Source organism: Carassius gibelio, chromosome B3 (genome assembly GCF_023724105.1).
Source record: "Carassius gibelio isolate Cgi1373 ecotype wild population from Czech Republic chromosome B3, carGib1.2-hapl.c, whole genome shotgun sequence".
Classification (NCBI taxonomy): domain Eukaryota; kingdom Metazoa; phylum Chordata; class Actinopteri; order Cypriniformes; family Cyprinidae; genus Carassius; species Carassius gibelio.
This window is the reverse complement of record NC_068398.1, coordinates 37,383,745-37,408,200: the sequence shown is the minus strand read 5'-3', so window position 1 is coordinate 37,408,200 and position 24,456 is coordinate 37,383,745. Positions and strand designations below refer to the sequence as shown.

Here is a 24,456-nt window from a genome sequence, read left to right as displayed (position 1 = left end):
GCCCACTGAAACCGGACCTGGGCTGGATCCGTGTTACAGCCCTGTAACGGGTGTGACTGTAACGCGGATTTGCCGGTTTGAAAACGGATCTGGATCGGAGTCGTCTGCTGTCTGGGATGTTTTTATTTTATTCGAATTTTTTCATGATTCCCAATTATTTAGATTCGCAATTTATAATAGTTGTGCAGTCTTTACATTTTTATTTCAATGTAGAAATTATCTATTTATTTCATTTTATATTTGGACAGATTTGTTACGTGACAGCATTAATGAAAGTTTCTTAATGGTCAATATATCATGTTATCTGCATCTCCTGCGCTCCATCAAGCCACTCTTTATAATCATCACTCAAAATAATGCACGACGCTATTATCTGTATAGCATGTGTGTAAGAATCTAATACAATTATGAAGTAATAATTTTATGACAAATAAATTTATTTCAGTGAGTAAAACTGGCTGTGTCTATAGTAGTTATATGGACTACACATCATTTTTATATTATTTTTAAATAATTGTTTTAATGGTTATTGGTCTTTCTTCCTCTTGTCGCCTCGCTCCAGTCCAGCGGGAGGCGCTAAACACACACGTTTGTTTTGACAAACATCATTAAACCTCAGAAGAAGAAGTTTAGTTTCACCGCGCTCTCTGTTGTTGTTATGTCGGTGTGCTGCCTTCATACAAACAGTTAGACAAGTTTCTTAGAGAGAAAAAAAATTCAGATTTGAATCAGTTCAGTAAATACCTGTCACATCCTCACATTCGTGAGTTTTGAAGCGAGCAGGAATATCTGGAGGAGTATCAGCTGAACTGAGATCTGCTGCTGTGAAGATGGAGTTTGTGAAAGAGGAGAGAGAAGAGAACACGAGTGAACCAGAAACCAGCACAATAAAACACGAGGAAACAGAAATAAAACACGAGGAACCAGAATCTTTGATAATTAAACACGAGGAACCAGAAACCTGGAGAATAAAACAAGAGGAAACAGAAACCTGGAGAATAAAACAAGAGGAAACAGAAACATGGAGAATAAAACAAGAGGAAACAGAAACCTGGAGAATAAAACACGAGGAACCAGAAACCTGCACAATAAAACACGAGGAACCAGAAACCTGGAGAATAAAACAAGAGAAACCAGAAACCTGGAGAATAAAACACGAGGAACCAGAAACCTGCACAATAAAACACGAGGAACCAGAAACCTGGAGAATAAAACAAGAGAAACCAGAAACCTGGAGAATAAAACAAGAGGAACAAGGAGGTTGGTGTTTATTCTTATTTATTTTACTTTTTTTTAATTATTTTTTTTGTTCTTCATTCATCTTTAATGACTGTTTGTGGTAACGTTACATTAGGCTTACAAAGTTTTACTTATCGGGTGTTTTGGGGACCTGGATAATTTCTGTGGAGACATTTGTGGGTGTTTTTATATAAAGTCTAGGTGTAGACTGCTGCACTCAAGACTTACCCATGGGTTTTTATTAATAGGCGAAGTTCCTCCTTTATGTCTTTCATATAAATTTCCTTTGACTATTTTGTAACATTCAATGTTATTAAACCACTTTTTGTGCAGTATGAATAAAGGGTGATAAATTAAAGTGCTTGCAGTATCCTTTAATAAAATATAAACAATATACAAACAATAAAATCATAATCTAAAAAACATTTCTTGTGCATTATAAAGAATATAATACAGTTGGTTTGATACCTTTATCTCAAACTGTGTCAGTTTAATTGAAGTGAGTATATTATATAAAACAGTTGATTCAATAATGTATATAAAAACAACAAAGGCATCATCTGAAAAACAATGCCTTGTGCATTATACTGAATAATATTCTGTATATTTTACAGTGGGTTTGATACCTTTAGATCAAATGATGTTGTCCTTTAATGTATTGTATTGATATTGACTTGGGACTATATTATGGGGAAGCACAGGCGAAGCACTGCTGCTTAGGCGAAGCACTGCTACTTCGGCGCATAGATATCACGCAACACATGAAAACATCAACTCTATGTGAATACAGGTATAATATGGGTCGATCTATACATGCGTCATGATTAAAATAATCACTTACTCTGTGGACAGCTGTCCATTTGGTCCATTCGGCGTGGGGTGTTTTTTCCAGTTCACTTTGTCACACCGGAAAAAAAAAATCGAGTAACGTTACTGCAGAATGGATCGGCGCCGTGAAATCCTCTGTAGATGTGACACAACTTCGGGCACGCTCATCTTGATCTGACGTGTTGAGCCTGGTCATCAATGGCAAAAACATGTCCCACTCTCTACAGCACAGACACTCTATTTCCGTCGGCATAGATTGGCATATTCCCCCACATTCACACCACCAGTTCATGTTGGCTCTCATCCTCACGTCCTCAGGCTGTTGAGCGATCGCAACCACCTCCTCCTGTCGTTCTATTTCCAAAGCACGCAGCTCGTCTTCTGTAAACTCTGGTTCAAATAGGTATGGTTCTGGTTCTTGACTGTCTGAGAAGTCACCCTCTTCGTCTCTCTCAAAATCAGCCATGTTCATCGCCATTCGTGTACTGTAAGGAAAATAGCCAGGCAGCTACTATTCACGCCGGTATGTTGACGGAAGTCGTGGGATTTCATGTGTTGCGTGATATCTATGCGCCGAAGTAGCAGTGCTTCGCCTAACCAGCAGTGCTTCGCCTGTGCTTCCCCATAATATAGTCCCAAGTCAATATCTGCCTAGGAAATCGCCTAGTGTTAATCTGGATCGCTATTTGTACTCGTTGTGAATACGCAGGCCACAAGAAGTAATTAGGTGGGTTTTTTTAATTTTTTTGATCACTTTTACTCAGGCCATGCTAGCTGGCAACAAAGGATTCCATTCATTGTGCTAAGCTAAGCTAACGCCGACCCAGTCAAACTAAAACAATGCATGCACGGACACAAAAATGCATTTGCCCACCTATCTAAATGTAGGAAATAATGTGAATAAGCCCTATTTCAAAAAACGGTGGAGTGTTCCTTTAACAGTAGTGAGTTAAGTGTTAATGAATAATCACATGTTAGTTCTTCAATAATTCCATATTACTTATGTAGTAAGTAAGAAACAGTATTCTAAAGTGTTACCAATATTTTTTTAAACCAAGAATGAACCGAAATGAAAACATGTAGCTTTTTATCCGTGTGTGTGTAGATTTTTGAGAGTAATATAGTGAAGTAAATGTAGGCATTCCGTGTACGGGACAGGGTGACAGTTAAAGGGTTAAACTACACTACAGGGCAACATGGAACATCTGACTTGACACAAACGTACACACATTAAACATAAATGTCAACGCAAGGAAAGCATGGATAGAGAGAGAGAGAGAGAGAGCGAACGAACTGCAACGAGAGAGAGCGAGAGTGAGCGCTCACGCGCAATAGACAGTGGAGCGTCATGGCAGTATTTACTCACAAACCAATTCATTACCTGTTAAGAACCATCGAAGAATCTCATCACCTTAATTAAAAGGGGTCAAAGCCTAGAAGCGCATCTTAATAGTTGACAAGTGGATACTTGCATTGGTTCTCTAAAGTGTCTGGTCTGTAAAAGTAATGTCCCAGTATGTCCCAGTGCATGTATAATGCGTAGATTCCTGTTGAATCCTGTTAGGAGTGAAACTGTCATTATTTTCAAAGTCCTGAGTGGAGTTTCCCCCCATATTGGAGTTTATGGTCACTCCAGCTGATGATCGTGACGAGATATATACAGTGGGGATCGAAAGTTTGGGCACCCCTTGCAGAATCTGTGAAAATATGAGTAATTTTCAAAAAATAAGAGAGATCATACTAAATGCAGGTTATTTTTTATTTAGTACTGTCCTGAGTAGGATATTGTACATAAAAGATATTAACATTTAGTCCACAAGACAAAAAAATTGCTGAAATTATTAAAATAACCCCACTCAAAAGTTTGGGAACCCTTGGTTCTTAATACTGTGTTCTGTTACCTGATGATCCTTGACTGTCTTTCTGTTTTGTGATGGTTGTGCATGAGTCCCTTGTTAGTTCTGAACAGTTAAACTGAGCAGCGTTCTTCAGAAAAATCTTTAAGGTCCTGCAGATTCTTCAGTTTTCCAGCATCTTTGCATGTTTGAACCCTTTCCAGCAGTGACTTTATGATTTTGAGATGCATCTTTTCACACTAAGGACAATTGAGGGACTCAAACACAACTATTTAAAAAGATTCAAACATTCACTGATGCTCCAGAAGGAAACGAGATGCATTAAGAGCTGGGGGGTGAAAACTTTTGAACATGATGAAGATGGGCAAATTTGTCTTATTTTGTTGAAATATAATTTTTTTTCCATTTAGTTCTGCCCTTCGTAAGCAACAGAAGATACTTGTATGTTTCCCGGTACACAAATTAAGTACAATTTACCTTGATCTTCAAATTCCAAAAGTTTTCACCCCTAAGGTGAAAGGATTTTCTTAGTCGAATCGGAATTTTCGAATCTTGCTGATATGCGACTGATAGTCGAATCATATGTTTGGGGGCGGGGCAAAATACATTGAGTCAAGTCAGACACTCTACAACCATAATTACTGATGTTAACACACAGGGAAAATGTGTAACAAATGCTTCGCAGATACAAACGGAGTAAATAATGTTTTTATGTTAGCGCAGCTCTTTATCTTAGATACAGAAAGAATGAAAATCCTGGAAGAGAGAATCCATCCTTATATAAATATTAGTGGTGTTCCCGGCTAAGGATTTTCTTAGTCGAATCGGAATTTTCGAATCTTGCTGATATTTGACTGATAGTCGAATCATATGTTTGGGGGCGGGGCAAAATACATTGAGTCAAGTCAGACACTCTACAACCATAATTACTGATGTTAACACACAGGGAAAATGTGTAACAAATGCTTCGCAGATACAAACGGAGTAAATAATGTTTTTATGTTTTTCTTTTGCGATTCTTTGTTTATTCAACATTTTGTGTAATTAACTATTTACAACAAAGCCCAAGATCACCCATAACCGTAAGACTAAATATAAATACATAAAATAGATACATATGACTGAAAATTAAAATAAAATTGACCAAAACTTAGAAGGATATCAAAAACTTCTTGATAAAGTCTCAATAAGGTCCAACCAAAATTGTATTGTCTTTCTATTGGCTCCGAGCACTTTAGCTGTGGTGCACTCCAGATGGGCAATGTCCAGTAGATATGACATCCAGATAGACATAGGTGGGGTAGTTGGTTCCAACCACATTTTTAGGAGAACCTTTTTAGCAGCAGTAAGGAAAATGGACAGAATCCTCCTTTGATTGACAGACAGTGACAACGAAGAATCATCCAGCAGAAGAAAAATCAGAGGGTCCTTTCGGATCGGAATCTTCAGAAGTTCTGTTAGTATGTCCTGGACTGAGGACCAAACTGACTCAATTTGAGAACAGTCCCAGAACATATGCATGTATGTACCTAAACTTTCATTATTACACAAGTGACAAAAATGGTCAGATTTTCTTTTCATTTTATATAGTAAACAGGGTGTGGCATATACCTTATAAATTAATTTATAATGTATCATTTGGTGAGCCAGATTTTTTGAGGTAGCAAAACAATTCCCCCAGACAATGTCCCAATCGATCAAAGTGTTAAGCTGACTCTCCCAGAAGTCCTCAGTCAGAATGTTCGAGTACTGTCGTACCACAAGCGATTTATAAATTATGCTAACAATACCCTTAAAAGCCATACTGGAATCTATCCAGTCTATCATAAGATGAGAAGATATTTTATTCGACCAGGGTGCTCCATATGCTTTTAGCGCAGATCTTTATCTTAGATACAGAAAGAATGAAAATCCTGGAAGAAAGAATTCATCTTTTAAAATCTGAAAGGACTTAAGTCCATAAAGGTTAAGTCCATAGTCACAGTAGGAATCCAAAGCTCCCATGATCTTTTCTGCCACTCTCCATGTTTTGATAGAATGGCATATAATTGGACAAAACTTTTCCAGAGCTTTCTTAGGTATTCCAGTAAAAGGTAAATCCTGTAGACACAATGGGTAAATAATATTAGTCTCTAAGGCCCGCCATGGCACAGGGGAGTCAACATCCATCCATGTCCTAAGTGGTCTCACTTGGTATGCTAAATAAAAGGACCAAAAATATGGTAACGATAAGCCTCCATGAGGTTTTAGCCTGTGCACAGATTTGAGTCGAATTCTAGGCCGTTTATTATTCCATAAAAATGTTGTTACTGCTGTACGAAGCTCTTTAAAATAACCAGTAGGTGGTGCCAGAGGTAAAGTTGAAAATAAAAAGCTCAGCCTCGGAAGTATATTCATCTTAATAGTTGCTATCCTACCATGAATAGCCAAGCAGAGTGGAGACCAACACAGAAGATTGCTGGAAATCCTATCCATAAGAGACTGGTAGTTCCACTTAGAAATGCGAGATGGCGAACAAAAAACTTTAATCCCAAGATAATTAAACTGGTCGCTGACTGGAACCATAGTAAGTAAGGCCTGAATCTCTGATTTGGCTGCTAAGTTAAGGGGTAAAAGTATGGATTTGCTCGAGTTAATTTTATAACCGGACAGTTTGCCAAATGTATCAAACAGTTTCAAGCATTCTTTAACCGAATCTGTGATATTTGATAAATACAACAGAATGTCGTCAGCATAGAGTGAAATCTTATGAGACGTATTCATACATCTAATAGGAACTATTGCAGAGCATTGTTTAATTGCTTGGGCCAAAGGCTCTAATGATAAATTAAAAAGCAAAGGTGACAGGGGACATCCTTGGCGAGTGCCCCTGCCGAGACGAAAGGAAGGAGAAATATGAGCTCCAGTAAGAGCTCTGGCTGAACAATTAAAATAGATAGTTTTGACAGCTTGCACGAAAAAAGAACCAAACCCGAAACGTTCCAGGACAGACCACAAAAAGTTCCACTCAGTTCTGTCGAATGCTTTCTCTGCATCCAAAGAAAGGACTGCAGAGGAAGCTGTATAGGTCTGCTAGTTGAATAATATGAAGAAGCCTATGAATATTGTCCGCAGCAAATCTCCCCCTTAAAAAACCTGACTGATCATACTTGATCAAGTCTCCAACACACCGATCCAATCTTAAGGCCAAGACTTTTGCTAACAGCTTTGAATCTGTGGATAGAAGGCTAATTGGCCTATAACTAGAGCACTCAAGTGGATCCTTCCCTTTCTTCAAAACCAAAGTTATTAAAGCTGTATTTTGGTCCCTGTGCAGAGCCCCTTTTTCTAAAGCAGAATTAAAAGAGTTAATTATCAAGGGAGCCACTATGTCCCATAATGCTTTCAATAGCTCCGGGGGAATCCCATCTAACCCAGGGGCTTTATTACTGCTCATGGAGTCCAGGGCAGACTTCAATTCTTCAATTGTCAAAGGGCTGTCCAATATATCGTGCTGAGAATCATTTAATTTGGGAATATCTAAATGTTTAAGGAATAAATCAAAATTTGTTGGGTGTTGGGTCAGTGCTGGATTCTGATGTGTACAAATGTTTATAAATAGGATTCAAATATTCTATTTAAATCAATAGGTTCTTTGGCTTTGGTCTCACAAAATGTACCTTTTAGTTCCTTCTCTAGTAGATCAATTTGTTTTTCTAATTAAATTTTACGACTCTCTCTATGCTTTTTACTGAATGATGAATAACTTATACATTTACCGCTAACAAAACATTTAGTGGTTTCCCACAATACTTGGGGGTTAGAAGCGGAATCCTTGTTAATCTGCAAAAATTCCTTCAAAGAGTTGCGTAATTCTTCCATAAATGTACAGTCCTTAACAGGGAGGTATTAAACCTCCAGCGATTATGTCTGGAGCTTAATGGTACAGGAGTTAAAGTAGAAATTAATGGCAAATGATCAGATAAAAGAAGTGGCAGAATATCCACTTTATTAATATAGGGAATTAGAGAGGGAGACATAAGTAAATAGTCGATCCTTGAGTAGCTTTTATGACGATCTGAAAAGAATGTATAATCCCTGGAACCATCATTTTGTAAACGCCAAACATCACATATGCTAGAATGTCACAAAAATGATTTAAAACAACCTGAAATCCTTGAATCAGCTTTAGAAGCATGAGATCTATCGAGCTGAGGATCTAACACAGCATTAAAGTCGCCCCCTAACACCATGAGGCAGTCCTGCAAAGTCACAGCTAAACGTAATAATTCTTGAAAAAATAACGGATCACCCTCGTTGGGTGCATAAACAGATACAAAAGCGTATTTAGTATTATTTAAAGAACCAACAACATAGGTTCTTTATCCCCACCAGAACGTACAACAGAAAAATTAGTAGAACGCCTAGACAATATCAGCACCCCTTTAGATTTATTAACTGCCGACGAGGAGGAAATCATTTTAAAGTATCTATTTTGAAAGCGATGCACGTCAGCTGACTTCAAATGAGACTCTTGTATAAGGGCAAAAGAAACCTTTTTACATCTTAAATAATCTAAGCCTTTGGTCCGCTTGATGGGGCTATTTAACCCATTAACATTCCATGACAATATATGTATAGCCATAATTTAAAGAGTAATAGCTATGCAGACCAAACATAAAGAGGCGGGAGGAACAAAAAGTAACCCTCAGGAAAGATAGTGGGCAACAATCAGAAAATATGCAATACATAATACATAATAAATAAATGCATATAAATACCACGTATATAAATGTATGAATAAAACAAATTAAACTAAACTTGCGTGGGCGGACTTGGGCATGGAACAGAAAAACATAAACAAGAACAGTAAAAGAACGGGCAGCAAGCAAAGAATTAAACACTCTTCTACCTGCCCTTAACGTAACAGTCTTTGGATACGCGTCCAACTAGCATTCCGGCTCGTCCGTCGACACCTGCCCCGGTAATTTTCCGGATGAACAAAAAGAAAAATAAATCTGTCTCCATAAGGTCCTCCATGGGAACTGCCGATTCATGCTCCTTCTCTTCGGATTCTGGTGAAACAATCGACCTCTGCTCACTTCTGGGAAGATTTTGCGATGGGATTCATATTGAGGACGAACTTTTCAACCTCCGCCGGTGTCTCAAGCAGTGAAATCTTCCCTCGGTGAGGAACTTTGACTACCGCGGGATAGAGCAAAAAAGACGTAATTCCAGACTGAGTTAGCTTCTTCCTCGCCAATGTCATCGCTCTCCTCTTAGATGCAGTGTGAGTGCTGTAGTCTGGGAAGAAAAGCAGTGGAGATCCATTATGAAGTATTTGGCCATCGGCACGGGCTCCATTCAGGATCGCATTCTGATCTTGATACCGCAGCATCTTGATGATGAACGTACGAGGGGTAGATTTAGCACGCCTACCGCTGTATATACGGTGCGCTCTTTCAACTTCCAGTACTTTGCCACCAAGAGATGGTATCCATTTAGTAAGATTATTCTGTATAAATTGCAGAGGATCATCTCCCTCCACACCCTCTTTTAGTCCCACTAAACGGACATTGGATTGACGGATTTTGTCTTCGATTCTCACCAACTTATCCTGAAGGGAGTCCACTGTTAGCTTCACTTCCACGGTGTCTTTCTTCGCGTTGCGAAGAGCTGCCTGCATGTTGTCAAAATTATTTCTTATCAGTCGAACGTCTTCTTCCAGGACTCCAAGTCTATCCGCAATTGGGGTAAATTCTTCCTTAAACATTTCCCTGATAAAGCTAAGGTGCATCTTTAACTCATCAGCAACAATGGCGCGAAGTTCCCCCTCAGGACCACAATTAGGATCTTTAACTCGTTTTTTCTCCGGGGAAGTCAATGTTAGTTGACGTTTTGCCATCTTCATTTGTTGCACCGTTATCAGAGCAGCCAAGACTGAACAAGCATGGATAATTTTACTGAGAACAGATAGATTAAGGATACCGAGTCAGGGAGCAGTCGAACTACACAGCCATTGCTACCGGAGGGTCACGTGATCTCTCCTTGTTTTTATGTTTTGATTGAAAGATAGTTAAAATTAAATGTCAGCGAAACCCTAACAATACACAATTTTTACAATGGTGTTCTCGTTATAAAGTTATAAAGTTCTCGTTATAAAGTTTATTATAAAATAAACAGTAGAGTGAGCATTTGATAGCAGGTTTTTGATTAATGGGATTAAACTCATAATTGAATGTAGAATATGCTTTATTTATACAACATAACGCTAATATTAGGACTAAGATGCTTGCTATCTGCAAAAAGAGCCCGAATGCAAATGAACGTTTCTGTGCGGCTCTGAATGCGAACTCCTTTTGTGGATGCGTTCTTCAAAAAAATACAATGTGCAGAAACACGGCAGCTAAACTCTAATGTCAATTAATATACAATTATTTTATAATAAACTTAAAAAAATAAAATATTATTATTATAAAAAATGCTATTATTATTATTTTAATCTGAACTTTCAGAATTTACAAACTGAAAATCGGCCAGCTTTTATTTTGACAAGTTGCCAGCAAGTACGTACATGGATTTCTCGGTTTAGCGCTGCCTCCTGTAGAGTGTCAGTGAATGAAATGTCACAGTTTTGAATTGTGCTTTGAAAACGGTAGCGGATAGCCTAGATTTATGTTTTCAGTTTGAAAAAAAATCTTGTACAGTAAAGTTTGTAGATCTAAAATGGTAATTGCGCATTAACAGCAGTATTCAAGCGTGCCCTCTGAACTTATTTACACAGCACATCTCTTATTTTGGTCATGTGAACCTGCATGCCGCGGTGGTATTACCCATTCTGGTTGTCTACCTACTGTATATAAATGTATAAATGTGGATATATGTATATAAAATATATACATTTTACTAGGGCTGTGACGGTGATAAATTGATGCTTAAAAATGTTTACACGGTTTCCCTGTTAAATTAGTAAAAGTCATTAAATCTGAAGCAAAAAAGTAATTTGTGTATTTACAGACATTCTCAGCTCTTAACAATATACCAAAAATAAATAATTTTACTTTTATTTCAGAGTTCATTGAAGAAAAAGAGGAAAATGAAGAACCAAATCATCAAGATAAGCAGCATGCATGTGATCAATGCGGTAAAATGTTTTTATGGGCTTCACTTCTGAAGAAACACTTGAAAGTTCATGCAAAGAAGAATACACATTCATGTCATTTGTGTGGTGAGAGTTTTTTACATCTACAAAGTTTGAAAGAACATCAGAAAATACATACTGATGTGAGAGAGTACGTGTGCTTTGAGTCTGAAAAGACTTTTAGTTCAGCGAGCAGTTTAAAACTACATGAGAAGATCCACACTGGAGAGAAACCTTACAAGTGTTCACACTGTGACAAGAGATTCAGTCGGTTAACACATCTGAAAACACATGAGAGGATTCACACTGGAGAGAAACCTTACAAGTGTTCACACTGTGACAAGAGATTCAGTCGGTTAACACATCTGAAAACACATGAGAGGATTCACACTGGAGAGAAACCTTACAAGTGTTCACACTGTGACAAGAGATTCAGTCGGTTAACATATCTGAAAACACATGGGAGGATTCACACTGGAGAGAAACCTTACAAGTGTTCACACTGTGACAAGAGATTCAGTGTGTCATCAAGTCTGATAACACATGAGAGGATCCACACTGGAGAGAAACCTTACAAGTGTTCACACTGTGACAAGAGATTCAGTGATTCGACACATCTGAAAACACATGAGAGGATCCACACTGGAGAGAAACCTTACAAGTGTTCACACTGTGACAAGAGATTCAGTGATTCAACACATCTGAAAAGACATGAGAGGATCCACACTGGAGAGCAACCTTACAAGTGTTCACACTGTGACAAGAGATTCAGTGTGTCATCAAGTCTGAAAACACATGAGAAGATTCACACTGGAGAGAAACCTTATAAGTGTTCACACTGTGACAAGAGATTCAGTGTGTCATCAAGTCTGAAAACACATGAAAAGATTCACACTGGAGAGAAACCTTATAAGTGTTCACACTGTGACAAGCGATTCATTCAGTCAACAGAGCTGAAAACACATGAGAGGACCCACACTGGAGAGAAACCTTATAAGTGTTCACACTGTGACAAGAGAATCAATAATTTATCACATCTGAAAATACATGAGAGGAATCACACTGGAGAGAAACCTTACAAGTGTTCACACTGTGACAAGAGATTCAGTGTGTCATCAAGTCTGAAAACACATGAGAGGATTCACACTGGAGAGAAACCTTATAAGTGTTCACACTGTGACAAGCGATTCATTCAGTCAACAGAGCTGAAAACACATGAGAGGACCCACACTGGAGAGAAACCTTATAAGTGTTCACACTGTGACAAGAGATTCAATAATTTATCACATCTGAAAAGACATGAGAGGATTCACACTGGAGAGAAAACTTATAAGTGTTCACACTGTGACAAGCGATTCAATGAGTCAACAGAGCTGAAATCACATGAGAGGATTCACACTGGAGAGAAACCTTACAAGTGTTCACACTGTGACTGGAGATTCATTCGTAGAGGAAATCTGAAAAGACATGAGAGGACTCACACTGGAGAGAAACCTTACAAGTGTTCACACTGTGACAAGAGATTCAGTGGTGCATCGAGTCTGAAAAGACATGAGAGGATTCACACTGGAGAGAAATTTACGAGGGAAGTGTTCCATTAAGTCATCTGTTATACACAGTCATACAAAATACAATCACAATAAGGCCCCGTACACGCGAAGACACATTTAGTTGTATATGTAAATATTTTGTATGGTATATGTGTTTCGTCCAGACGGATCCAGCATTTTGGGAGAGTGAAGTAATTTTTTTTAAACTAGGTCCCAGAGTGGATATATCTGAAAATGACACCTTTTTTTGCTTTTGTGTACTGCCAATCCATATATTTTGTTAAACAATGATGTCATCAACCCACTTCTCTACTATAGTCAGACACCGCTACATCATGTAACACCAACAACAATGGAGGACTACATGTTTGTGCTCATGCTGTAGAAGCTACTGCGCCTATTAGCTTGACTAAACTTACTAGTGGAGCAGCACGATATTGGAAAAAACAACACACATTGTGATAATTTTTCTCTGCAATGTATATTGCGATATGGAAAAAAATCACCAGATGACTTGAACTGCTCTATTTGGGGAAAAAAATTAATGACTGGGGTAATTTTGTAGGTGAATAAATCAGCTAAGAAAATAAGTAAATTACAAACATAGATAAATATGATAGAAAAATGGTACAAATGAAATAAAAAAGTGCTTTATATTTTTCAGTCCAACTGTTACTGTTGGTTACAGTTAAGTCTTATACATTACTGCTGCGTTACATTGCTGAAAGAATGCCGTGTTTATAATCTAGAGATTGTAAAGAGGATGTAGCTCACGCACTGTCAAGTCAAGTGGCAGTGGATTACAGACTTGCTCCCGCGAGACCCGATGCAACAGAGAGCGGCGCGGGACTAGACTCGTGTGTGTGCAGGACACAGGAAAATAAAAAAAGAAGTATCTAAACATAAAAAATCTAAAACAAATAAATGATTTATCTATTGCACAAAAGCAAAATGAACTCATATATAATATAAACAACTAACAGGTGCAAGCGTATGCAGAGCTTCTATTTAGGCTATAACAGGGATTGGTTTTTTTGCCGCACGTTGAGATTGATGCAAGATACTGATCCAGAAGCACACCTTTTGTGAATAAAAGTTTTATTTCGGCTAAGCGAGTTTGTCGTTGTTGCTGTTTTCATTTAAAATAAAACATTGAACCACAAAAATAACAATTTGTTTTAAAAGGGGGAAAATATCTTTTTTATTTTGGTGACAATATTCATCTTATTCATTTTTGTTAATAAAATTTAGATCTTTAAATGCCAATTTTGTACCATTGTACTATTTTATGGCTTATGTGTTTTAATTAATGGGCTAACAATGAACTACTATAGTTTTAAAGAAATAAATTTTTTTGTGTAACAATGCAGATAAAACATTTTCCTTATATTAATAAAAGTTAAAAGTTTGAAGAGAATTTGTCATCGTACTGTTTTAGCATGTTTTGTTATTAAAAATAATAGGCTAATGATGAGCCACAAATTAAGTATTTGTTTGAAGTAAGGAAAATGTAGATTAATTATGCATATTTCTATTGTGTGTTAACAGATTTGTGAGATGTCTGAACTGAGATGTCTTTCAGAGATTATGAATGCAGTGCTCTTTGCTGGCATTCCACCAAACCATATAAACCATGCACACAGCAGCCACTTGCTTTAGTTAAGAATAACTGTTCTGTGAATGTTGATGCTGTAATAAATATTTATTAAGAATTTGTGCTGGGATTTCATAAGTTTCATTGAGAAAAAAGTAATGTAAATAATAATTAATTTTTAAATAATTAATCAGAGTAACTTGCCCAACACTGGAACCAATATACTATCCATTTACTTTCTCAGCTGTTTGGTTTGGTGGGCAAGAACAAAAAGGGAGAATTTAAGAAATGTTGTGTAGAAAGATGTATAAATTGTCTGCTTTTGGAATGGAATGTCCGCCCACTGCATGCCACAAGACCCTGAGATGGAGAATGCATTGCTCTTGTGAAGCAGATGCATGCAATTGACGGGGACTACAAACTATCTACTACAAACTCATCTAAAATACATTTTGTTGAAAAAAAGTGTCCCTTATTATTTCCTGCTCCATCTATATCATTCAACCGCTGTAATTAATTAGGGCAAAGAAATAAACATTTTACTTCTATTCAGCTAACAGCAAGAATGCAGAGACTCGTAAAAGGGGGGCAGAACCTGCACCAGCACCACTGACAGATGAAGAGGAGATGGTCCCAGTATTAAAATCTACCAGGTTTTGATATATTCACATTGAGCAATCTGAGTAAAGTGACCATTTATAGTATTGCATGTTGGCCATCACACTGATATGCACAGTATGTTTTTACAAAAGTACAATTTAAAGGGGGGGTGAAATGCTATTTCACGCATACTGAGTTTTTTACACTGTTAAAGAGTTGGATTCCCATGATAAACATGGACAAAGTTTCAAAAATTAAGTTGTATGTTTGAAGGAGTATTTCTGTTCCAAAACTACTCCTTCCGGTTTGTCACAAGTTTCGGAAAGTTTTTTTCGAGTATGGCTCTGTGTGACGTTAGATGCAGCGGAATTTCCTTATATGGGTCTTGAGGGCACATCTGCCAGAAGAGCGCGCGCTCCCGTATAGCAAAGCAATGAGAGCACAACAGACTTCACTGATCAGAGCGAGAGCATCGCAAAATGTCACAAAAGGAGTGTGTTTTTGGTTGCCAGGGCAAGACAACCCTGCACAGATTACCAAAAAAAACAGCATTAAGGGACCAGTGGATGGAGTTTATTTTTACAGAGCATCAACGGAGTTGTGCAAGTGTTTTTGTTTATTCCCTGTGTGGCAACCACAGGGACAAAGGGCACAATAGATGTTATAGAATTTAGTTTAGACTACGCCACCCTGGGAATTTCACCCAGGGAATAATATACCCGCACACAGGTTCCCCACTAAAGACAGAACAACATGGAGACACAGGTATCTATACAAAATTACCAAAAGTTTATTATAATTTATAATAAAAACCATGCACAGACAAATGACAAACCACAAATGCAATGTTCACAAAAAGGAAGCTGCGGCCTCACGAGAGATGTGTATGTTCCCCTCACACTGCACACTCACTCTCACAGCACAAAGAGCCCCAGTGAAATAATCGGTCACAGCACACGTTGTAGACACTACCACCAAAGATAGGAGGGAAACAATCAATTTCCGAAGCCAAAAAGGCCGCAGCTCCTTGTATTACAGCAGTATCAGATTGTCTATAAACAAAACAGCGGTGACACTGCACGAACTGTAGTTCTCCGTAGCTGCGAGGCCAGGCACCCAAAAGGATATTCCCTCAATAGTTTGATACAGTCGTCATTCTCCCACCAAATCACGAACTGAAGTCCACAGATGCCCGCACAACAGTCATCCGAATGAAGCCAATTGTAATGAAACGCAAATAGGAAATTGTTGTCCGTCCGAAATGGTCACAGCAGCGCGCAGCAAACAGGTGAGGTTTCACAGAGAACACGCTGAGAATGGTCACAGCAGCGTGCAGCGTAAAGCAAACAGGCAAGCGTTCACAAAAGACGCGCAAGGAGCCTATATGCCAGCGCAAATTAATGACGTCACGTAAACTGCGTGTGGGCTTTCAGCTCATTATGCCACAATCTACCCCACCCTTTTGCAACGTCGCCCCGACGTTGGACTCAACTCCAGGGTCTAAAGACGGAAACTGAACTAGAAATAGCTGCTGATCGAATAGCAGACCCAGAACCTCCTAATGCCCTAGGAAGGTGATGAGGGTTAGAGTGCTGTCCTGCAGTTGTTCGTCTTGGCCTCACCTGACCATTATCTGGCTCAGGGGGGTGTATGACCCCTGGCAAGATGGAAACCAAACTACCACCCCCCACTTCTACCGGATCAGGATCAGGGTCGCTTGGGGCCACTAATGGCATTGTATCAGTAGTGGATGACTCAACCAACGCATTACCTTCTAAGTGTAGCCAGGTCAGTAGTGGGCTGCTGAGGGTATCAGTATAGGGTGTAAGTTCCCTTTAAATATGTCACTTCCTGTTGGTTGGAATGGCTGCAGTGTTTGAATTGTTTGGCATGGTTGGTCGCTGGAAGAACAAGCTCTGGTAGGTTTATTTAAGAGAGGTTATGGTCTTAAGAATAGTGTTTTAATGCTCACTTGTGATGTTTTGTGATTGGTTTGACGTGTTGACCAAGAGCCGGTGATTTTGGGTTTTAGTGTTGTTTTAATTGGACATGGGGTGTTTGATCAATTCATTGTGTTTATGTAGTTGGTTTGTTTAGACGTGTGTTCTAAATACCTTAATGCTGAGAAGGTTTGACTGGATGAGTGGTGGACACTGGGTTACCATTGCAGTACACTGCACGTGAGTGTTTGCCCTTTTTTTTTTTAAAGCAGGTTGTTTTATTGTCCGAAATGAGCGGTGAAATACCTTTTTGTATGTATTAAAATAAATAAATACTTTTTAGAGAAGTTTCCTTAAAGGCCCTTATATTGGCTGCTGAACGAGATGAGCAGTGGATATTAACGACGGTTGTACTTCCTGTGGTGTCTGAAATAAGGTATCTATTTATTCATGTAATTCTGGAATAGCTAGCATAGTTTAACATTGATTGATTTTGTAATAGATGTACGGGCCTAATGTTATGTCTAGAGATAATACTTGTATGTTTTAATAAGAATGTGTTTTTGCCTTATTGTTTTTCCTTTATAGAATTTGATCCATCCAGTGTAAATGACCACTGTTTTTCCCTACCTTTGTGTTTTTTTGTTTCTTTATAGGGTTATGGTATTGTAATCGGTTTTCTATTTATTTGTGATTTTGTTTGTTTTTGTTTTTTTGGCCCAGAATTAATCCGTTGTATTTTCTTTATGGTTTATTTTGTGAACTTCAAGCTAAGTCAGTTTCAACAGCTCTTAATAGAGTAACTATGAGGGGAAGATACTCATTTTGATTTATACACCAGTGTGGTGTGGAACGAGTTTGAGTGTGTTTTTGTGCACGTAGTGTGCGGTGCAGAAAGTTTGTAATTTCTTTTGGGGTTTATTGTATTTATTTATTTTTTTGTGTATATTTTCTTTTTGAGGTATTGTTACCCAACATAATCTAGTGTACTGACATCCTGTATTACTAAATGTGGTTAGCTTGTGAAGGAAATCAAATGAGACCAGAATCCATGTATTTAATAAAAGTGATGTTTTAATTCTCATAGCAGTTTGGCCTTAAGCTTATTCATTTAATTGGATAGCCGAGCGGGGAAACCCTTGAGTGATTGGGGATCTCCTACCCAAGTATAATTGGAGTGGCGTAGTCAAGAGCAATCAAACACCTTTGTAGCCTCATCACATTTGGCGTAGTCGGCAGGGTTGCTTAAAGGCTTTATTGCTATTATTTGTTTTGAAAATCTGGGCCTATATATATATATATATATATATATATATTTTTTTTTTTTTTGTCTCTTTTCTTTTTTTTTTTTTTTGTTTTTTGTGTGTGTGTGTGTTTTGAAAGGTGGGAAAACAGTGGTCAAGGATTCTAGTCATCGGTCATCGTGGTCAAGCCTGAAGACAACGGTGCCTCCTGTAGTTTAATTGCCTTGTTTTGAGTGGTGGTGTTTTTTTTTTTTTTGTTTGTTTTTTTCTCTCTTTGTTTTTTTAGTATGGAGGATGAGGATATGACCGCTCAGCTTAGGACACTTACTGAGTTGGTGAAACAGCTCCAGGTAGAAAACGCACAACTTAGATCAGAGGCAAGTCAGAGCTCATCCTCTGTCCCCATGGGTGCTCTCCCTATGAGGGAACAACAACCTCATTCTTTTGGTACTAGTGTTGTGGGTGGTTCTACCACACCAAGTCCGGTGGGAGCCATAGAACGTTATGTTTATGTACCACGAGAACGCAAGTGTCCTAGGTTTTCTGGGAGAATATCCCAAGACTCAATAACTGTAGAGGATTGGGTTGAGGAGGCCCAACGTCATCTGTCTATGCGTCCAATGCTACGTTCTGAGCAGGTTTTGGCCATTTTTGATTTGCTGGATGGTGAAGCTAGGACAGAGGTTAGGTTCCGTCCAGTTTCTGAACGAGATGACCCTGATAAAATATTTAATATATTAGCCAGTGTTTATGGGTGTTCTCAGTCTTATATTAGTCTTCAGAAGCAGTTCTTCCAGCGACGGCAACTAGAAGGTGAATCATTGAGAGAGTATTCTCATGCTCTTATGTCCCTCATGGATGTGATTAAACGTAAGGATCCTGCATGTTTTGCTAACCCAGACACTGTTTTACGAGATCAATTTATAGAATTTGTGAGAGATAGCATGCTTCGTCGTGAACTACGTCGTCATGTTAGGCTGGATCCTACCTTGAGTTTTCTAGATGCTCGACAGGAAGCCTTGCGTTGGGTAGAGGAGGGTGACAACCCTTGTGTACAGCGGCCTCGTGCCCAGTCTTGTAATATTGCTAATATTACAGAACTCTCAGCCCATTCTAATGCCGTTCTTGGTAAACCCCCAGATGAATTGACGGAAGTTAAAGAAAGTCTTCGCAAACAGCAGTTGCAGTTGGATCATATCCTGAAGCGTTTAGAGTCCTCTGTTCCCCATGCTGCTCCAGGATCGTTTCTACCACCAGCTCCCGCTACCTTGAGGGGTGGTGCTCGTAGCCCCCAGTATCGTTATCATTCAGATGGTAGACCTATCTGCTTGCGCTGTAATCAACCTGGTCATATTGCGAGATTTTGTAAAGCCGAACTTGGTACAGCACAGAGGGTAGCTGCAGGGCCTAGATCTGCTAATCAGCCATCGGAAAACTAATGCCCCCCGACAGCATGGCCCATGTGTCGGGTGGGGAATCCTTGGGCATTTCTCCTGTGGAGGAGTTTCAACTCCTAGGTAGATGTCCAGTTGTAGACATTTCTATTGGTGGGGTAACTGTGGCATGTTTGCTGGATACAGGATCTATGGTGACTACGATCACCCAACAATTTTTTGAGCAGTATTTGCAACCACATTCCCAGTTTCAGTTGCAACCTTGCCAATGGCTTAAGCTCAAAGCAGCCAACGGCCTTGATATCCCTTATTTGGGGTATTTAGAGACTACTATAGACATACTTGGAAAGGTTCTGCCCAAGATGGGCATTTTAGTAGTGAAAAATTCAGCTGATCCTGCTATCCAGTTAAAGCGAGAACAGGTTCCTGGCCTGCTGGGAATGAATGTTATTAGCAGTTGTTATCAAGAACTGTTTTTGGAGCATGGGACTAGGTTATTTAACTCTCCACCTATCAAACATGCAGGGAACGTATGGCAGAGGGCTTTTTCTGAGTGCCAACTTTGGGAACATGCCTTAGAGACTGGGTATGTGGGTCCAGCTCGAGTTCAGAAGGGCCCAGCCGTGAGAGTACCAGCAGGCGCCATGAAATTGGTTCCAGCAACTTGCCATCAAGGGTTGGGGGCTACCTTTAATACTTGTTTCTTGGAACCGGTATCATTTGTAGAAGGACGGTTGCCTGGGGATCTCCTTGTTCCATCTGCCTGTTTATCTGTTGCCTGTGGGGTAGTGAAGGTGCCAGTCATTAACGTGGGGAATCAGGATCGTTGGCTTTGGCCAAAGACTGTACTTGGAGAATTACATATTGTTCAGTCACCTGTTTTAACATCTTCTGTCCAGTTCCAAGAACAAAATGATGATTCTGAGGCAGTAGCGTTTATCCAGTCAGTTGGGGTAGAGAGTAGCCCAAATGTTGATCTTTCCCAGCTCACTTGGCCTACGTTGTCTTTTCAAGAACATCAACGAGCCCAGTCATTACTGGAGAAATATGCCAATGTATTTAGTAAGAGTGACAGAGACTTGGGTTATACTGACTTACTCCAGCATACTATCCCGCTATTAGATGATGTACCAGTGCGTCAGCGATACCGTCGTCTGCCACCTTCTCAATATGATCTGGTTAAGACTCATATTCGAGAGCTGGTTGAACAGAATATAGTTAAGCCCAGTTGTAGTCCATATGCTTCGCCTATAGTTGTGGTCCAGAAAAAGGATGGTTCTATTCGTTTATGTGTAGACTATCGTCAGCTCAATGCCAAAACCCGTAAGGATGCCTTTCCTTTGCCTCGAATAGAGGAGACACTAGATGCGCTTAGTGGGGCTAAGTTGTTTAGTACATTAGATCTGGCAAGCGGTTATAATCAGGTTTCTGTAGCCCATCACGATAGGGAAAAGACAGCGTTTTGCACCCCCTTTGGGCTATTTGAGTTCAACCGTATGCCCTTTGGGCTGTGCAATGCGCCCAGCACCTTCCAACGGCTTATGGAACGTATTTTTGGGGATCAGAGCCTCCATGCCCTTTTATTATATCTGGACGATATTGTAATTTTCTCCAGTACTTTTGATCAACATCTTGAACGGTTGGAGATGGTATTGAGTCGGCTTCAAACCCAGAATTTGAAGGTAAAACTAAAAAAGTGCCAATTTTTCCAGACCGAGGTTGGCTATCTGGGTCATGTGATATCTGCGGCTGGGGTGTCAACTGACCCAGGTAAGATCCAGGCTGTTGTTGAATGGGGTAGACCTAACTCTGTCAAGGAGTTGCGGTCATTTCTCGGGTTCGCCTCATATTATCGTCGGTTTGTGGAAGGGTTTGCTGGACTAGCTGCTCCCCTGCATAAGTTAGTTGGTGCGCTACAGGGTTCTCGAAAGCGTGTCATATCCATTAAGCAGGGTTCCTTTGCACAATACTGGAATGACGTATGTGAACAGTCATTTATTGACTTAAAGGAACGACTCATTCAAGCTCCTGTCTTGGGGTATGCTGATTTTACCCTTCCTTTTATCCTGGAGACCGACGCAAGTCATTTAGGATTGGGGGCAGTGTTGTCACAAGACCAGGGGGGGCTACGGAGACCTATTGCTTTTGCTAGTCGTGGGCTTCGGCCAAGTGAGAGGAACATGACTAACTACAGTGCAATGAAGTTGGAGCTCCTGGCCCTTAAGTGGGCAATGACAGAAAAGTTTAGAGAATATCTTCTCGGTAGTAAGGTGACTGTCTACACTGATAACAACCCTTTGCGTTACATTGACTCTGCAAAATTGGGGGCGGTTGAACATCGCTGGGTTTCCCAGCTTGCACTATTTAACTATGAGATCAAATATCGACCTGGCAGTGCAAACTGCAATGCAGATGCACTTTCCAGGCTGCCTTTGCCCTCTGTTGATCACTCTGAAATGGCATTATCAGGTATTACAGTCCCCAAATCAATTGTAATGCAGGAGAAACGGTCTGGATTGAGCCCCCAGGTGGTGGAATCATCAACAGTGGATGCTGTTCCTGCCCGGAGTAAGGCTGATCTGAGAGCATTGCAGGCTGCAGATCCATGTATTAAGACCTTTATGCAATTTTGGTTGCAAGGGCAGCGTCCAGTAGTTGCTCAGTTGAAGAATATGCCAAGGGATGTTCGACAGTTGGTAAACCAGTGGCCCAGGTTGCGAGAATTAGATGGGGTGTTGTATAGAACAGTTCAGGTTCCTCCTAAAAAAGAGTTGGTGTGGCAATTATTACTGCCTAAGGGGCTTCAAGTAGAGGTGCTTACTAGCCTCCATGACAACCATGGCCACCAGGGGGTCGAGCGCACCACAGACCTCATACGTCAGAGGTGTTATTGGCCTAACATGTGGCAAGATGTAAAGAAATGGTGCACTGAGTGTGAACGTTGTACTGTGGCCAAGGCTTCACAACCCAAGGTAAGAACATATTTGGGAAGCTTGTTAGCTAGAAGACCATTAGAAATCATTGCAATTGATTTTACAGTGTTGGACAGAGCGAGTAACGGGCAGGAAAATGTCCTTGTCGTAACAGATGTCTTTTCCAAGTTTACCCAAGCTTACGCCACACCTGATCAAAGGGCGAGTACTGTAGCTAAGATCCTGACAGAGAAATGGTTTTATGTGTATGGGGTGCCAGCAAGGATTCACTCTGACCAGGGGCGTAGTTTTGAGGGGGAATTGTTGAGGCGCTTGTGTGACCTTTATGGTGTTACTAAAAGTAGAACGACCCCATACCACCCTGAGGGTAATGGCCAATGCGAAAGATTTAATAGGACATTGCATGATTTGCTTCGTACCTTGCCCTCGGAACAGAAACGGAAGTGGCCGCAGCTGTTGTCCCAGCTCCTCTTTGCATATAATACCACTGTGCACCAATCGACTCAACACTCCCCTTATGAACTGATGTTTGGACAGAAGCCGAAATTGCCTGTCGACCATCTGCTAGGCCGTAATGATGAACTAGAAGAGCGTACCCCTTCAGACTGGGTTGTTCAGCATCAGGAGTATTTGTCTTCCGTTTATGCCAGTGCCCGTAGCCACTTAGAGTCTGCAGCCGAGCGCCGTAGGGCTGCGTTTCCTGAGTCCATATCTATACTGCCCCCTGGCACGTTAGTACACTGTAGAAACCATTTTCATGGCCGTCACAAGATCCAGGATATCTGGAGTTCTACGGTGTTCGAAATTGTAACTTGCACTGATGAAGTGGGGACTTTGTATAGAATAAGACCACAGGGAAAAGGCGCCCCTATTAAAATAATGCATCGTTCAGAGCTTAAGTTGATTCCCCGAGGCGCAGAGAGGTCTGCTTCACCCACTAGGAGTGTTTCATCTTCCACTGTTAGTCCATATAGAGATACGAGTACTGAGGAACCAGAAGTAAAAAGTCAGCCACAAGTGGCTGTTGTCTATACAAGAGCAGGTGCCCAAGTTGTTTCTAGCCCCCAGCTATTAGACCATCGTGGTAGCTTGGCACAATCTTCAAGGGACCATTCCCCTAGAAGAAGTATAAGAGAACCCATGAGAGTACAGTTTCATACCATTGAACATGAGCAGGAGTCTGATCTAGTGAGTAATGTAGATATTACGGTAGAGTACCCTGTAGACCAGTCAGTCGGTCAGCCAGAGGAGATGTGTCCCCCCATTAGACGCTCCACTCGTAGGACGGCAGGCCAACATCCAAATCCTTTTAATCTTCCCCAGTCTGTGGCACAGAATGGGTCTAGTGGTTTTGCAGAAGTTAGTTCCCTCACTGCCACCTTTAGGCCTTGGCAGTAGGGATTACCCTTTGGGTGGTTCACCGGGACGGTGATTATTAAAGCAGGGGTGTATGTAGCCAGGTCAGTAGTGGGCGCTGCTGAGGGTATCAGTATAGGGTGTAAGTTCCCTTTAAATATGTCACTTCCTGTTGGTTGGAATGGCTGCAGTGTTTGAATTGTTTGGCATGGTTGGTCGCTGGAAGAACAAGCTCTGGTAGGTTTATTTAAGAGAGGTTATGGTCTTAAGAATAGTGTTTTAATGCTCACTTGTGATGTTTTGTGATTGGTTTGACGTGTTGACCAAGAGCCGGTGATTTTGGGTTTTAGTGTTGTTTTAATTGGACATGGGGTGTTTGATCAATTCATTGTGTTTATGTAGTTGGTTTGTTTAGACGTGTGTTCTAAATACCTTAATGCTGAGAAGGTTTGACTGGATGAGTGGTGGACACTGGGTTACCATTGCAGTACACTGCACGTGAGTGTTTGCCCTTTTTTTTTTTAAAGCAGGTTGTTTTATTGTCCGAAATGAGCGGTGAAATACCTTTTTGTATGTATTAAAATAAATAAATACTTTTTAGAGAAGTTTCCTTAAAGGCCCTTATATTGGCTGCTGAACGAGATGAGCAGTGGATATTAACGACGGTTGTACTTCCTGTGGTGTCTGAAATAAGGTATCTATTTATTCATGTAATTCTGGAATAGCTAGCATAGTTTAACATTGATTGATTTTGTAATAGATGTACGGGCCTAATGTTATGTCTAGAGATAATACTTGTATG

At 40.0% G+C, this 24,456-nt stretch overlaps 1 protein-coding gene across 1 annotated transcript; it reads left to right on the top strand.

Moving 5' to 3' along the window:
* Positions 1-631: 631 nt before the first annotated feature.
* Positions 632-13,704, top strand: LOC127953359 (zinc finger protein 883-like). Its single transcript, XM_052552579.1, has 2 exons — positions 632-1,260; positions 10,975-13,704. The coding sequence occupies exons 1-2, from the start codon at positions 831-833 to the stop codon at positions 12,642-12,644; spliced, it is 2,100 nt and encodes a 699-aa protein (XP_052408539.1). The 5' UTR covers positions 632-830; the 3' UTR covers positions 12,645-13,704.
* The last annotated feature ends 10,752 nt before the right edge of the window (positions 13,705-24,456 follow it).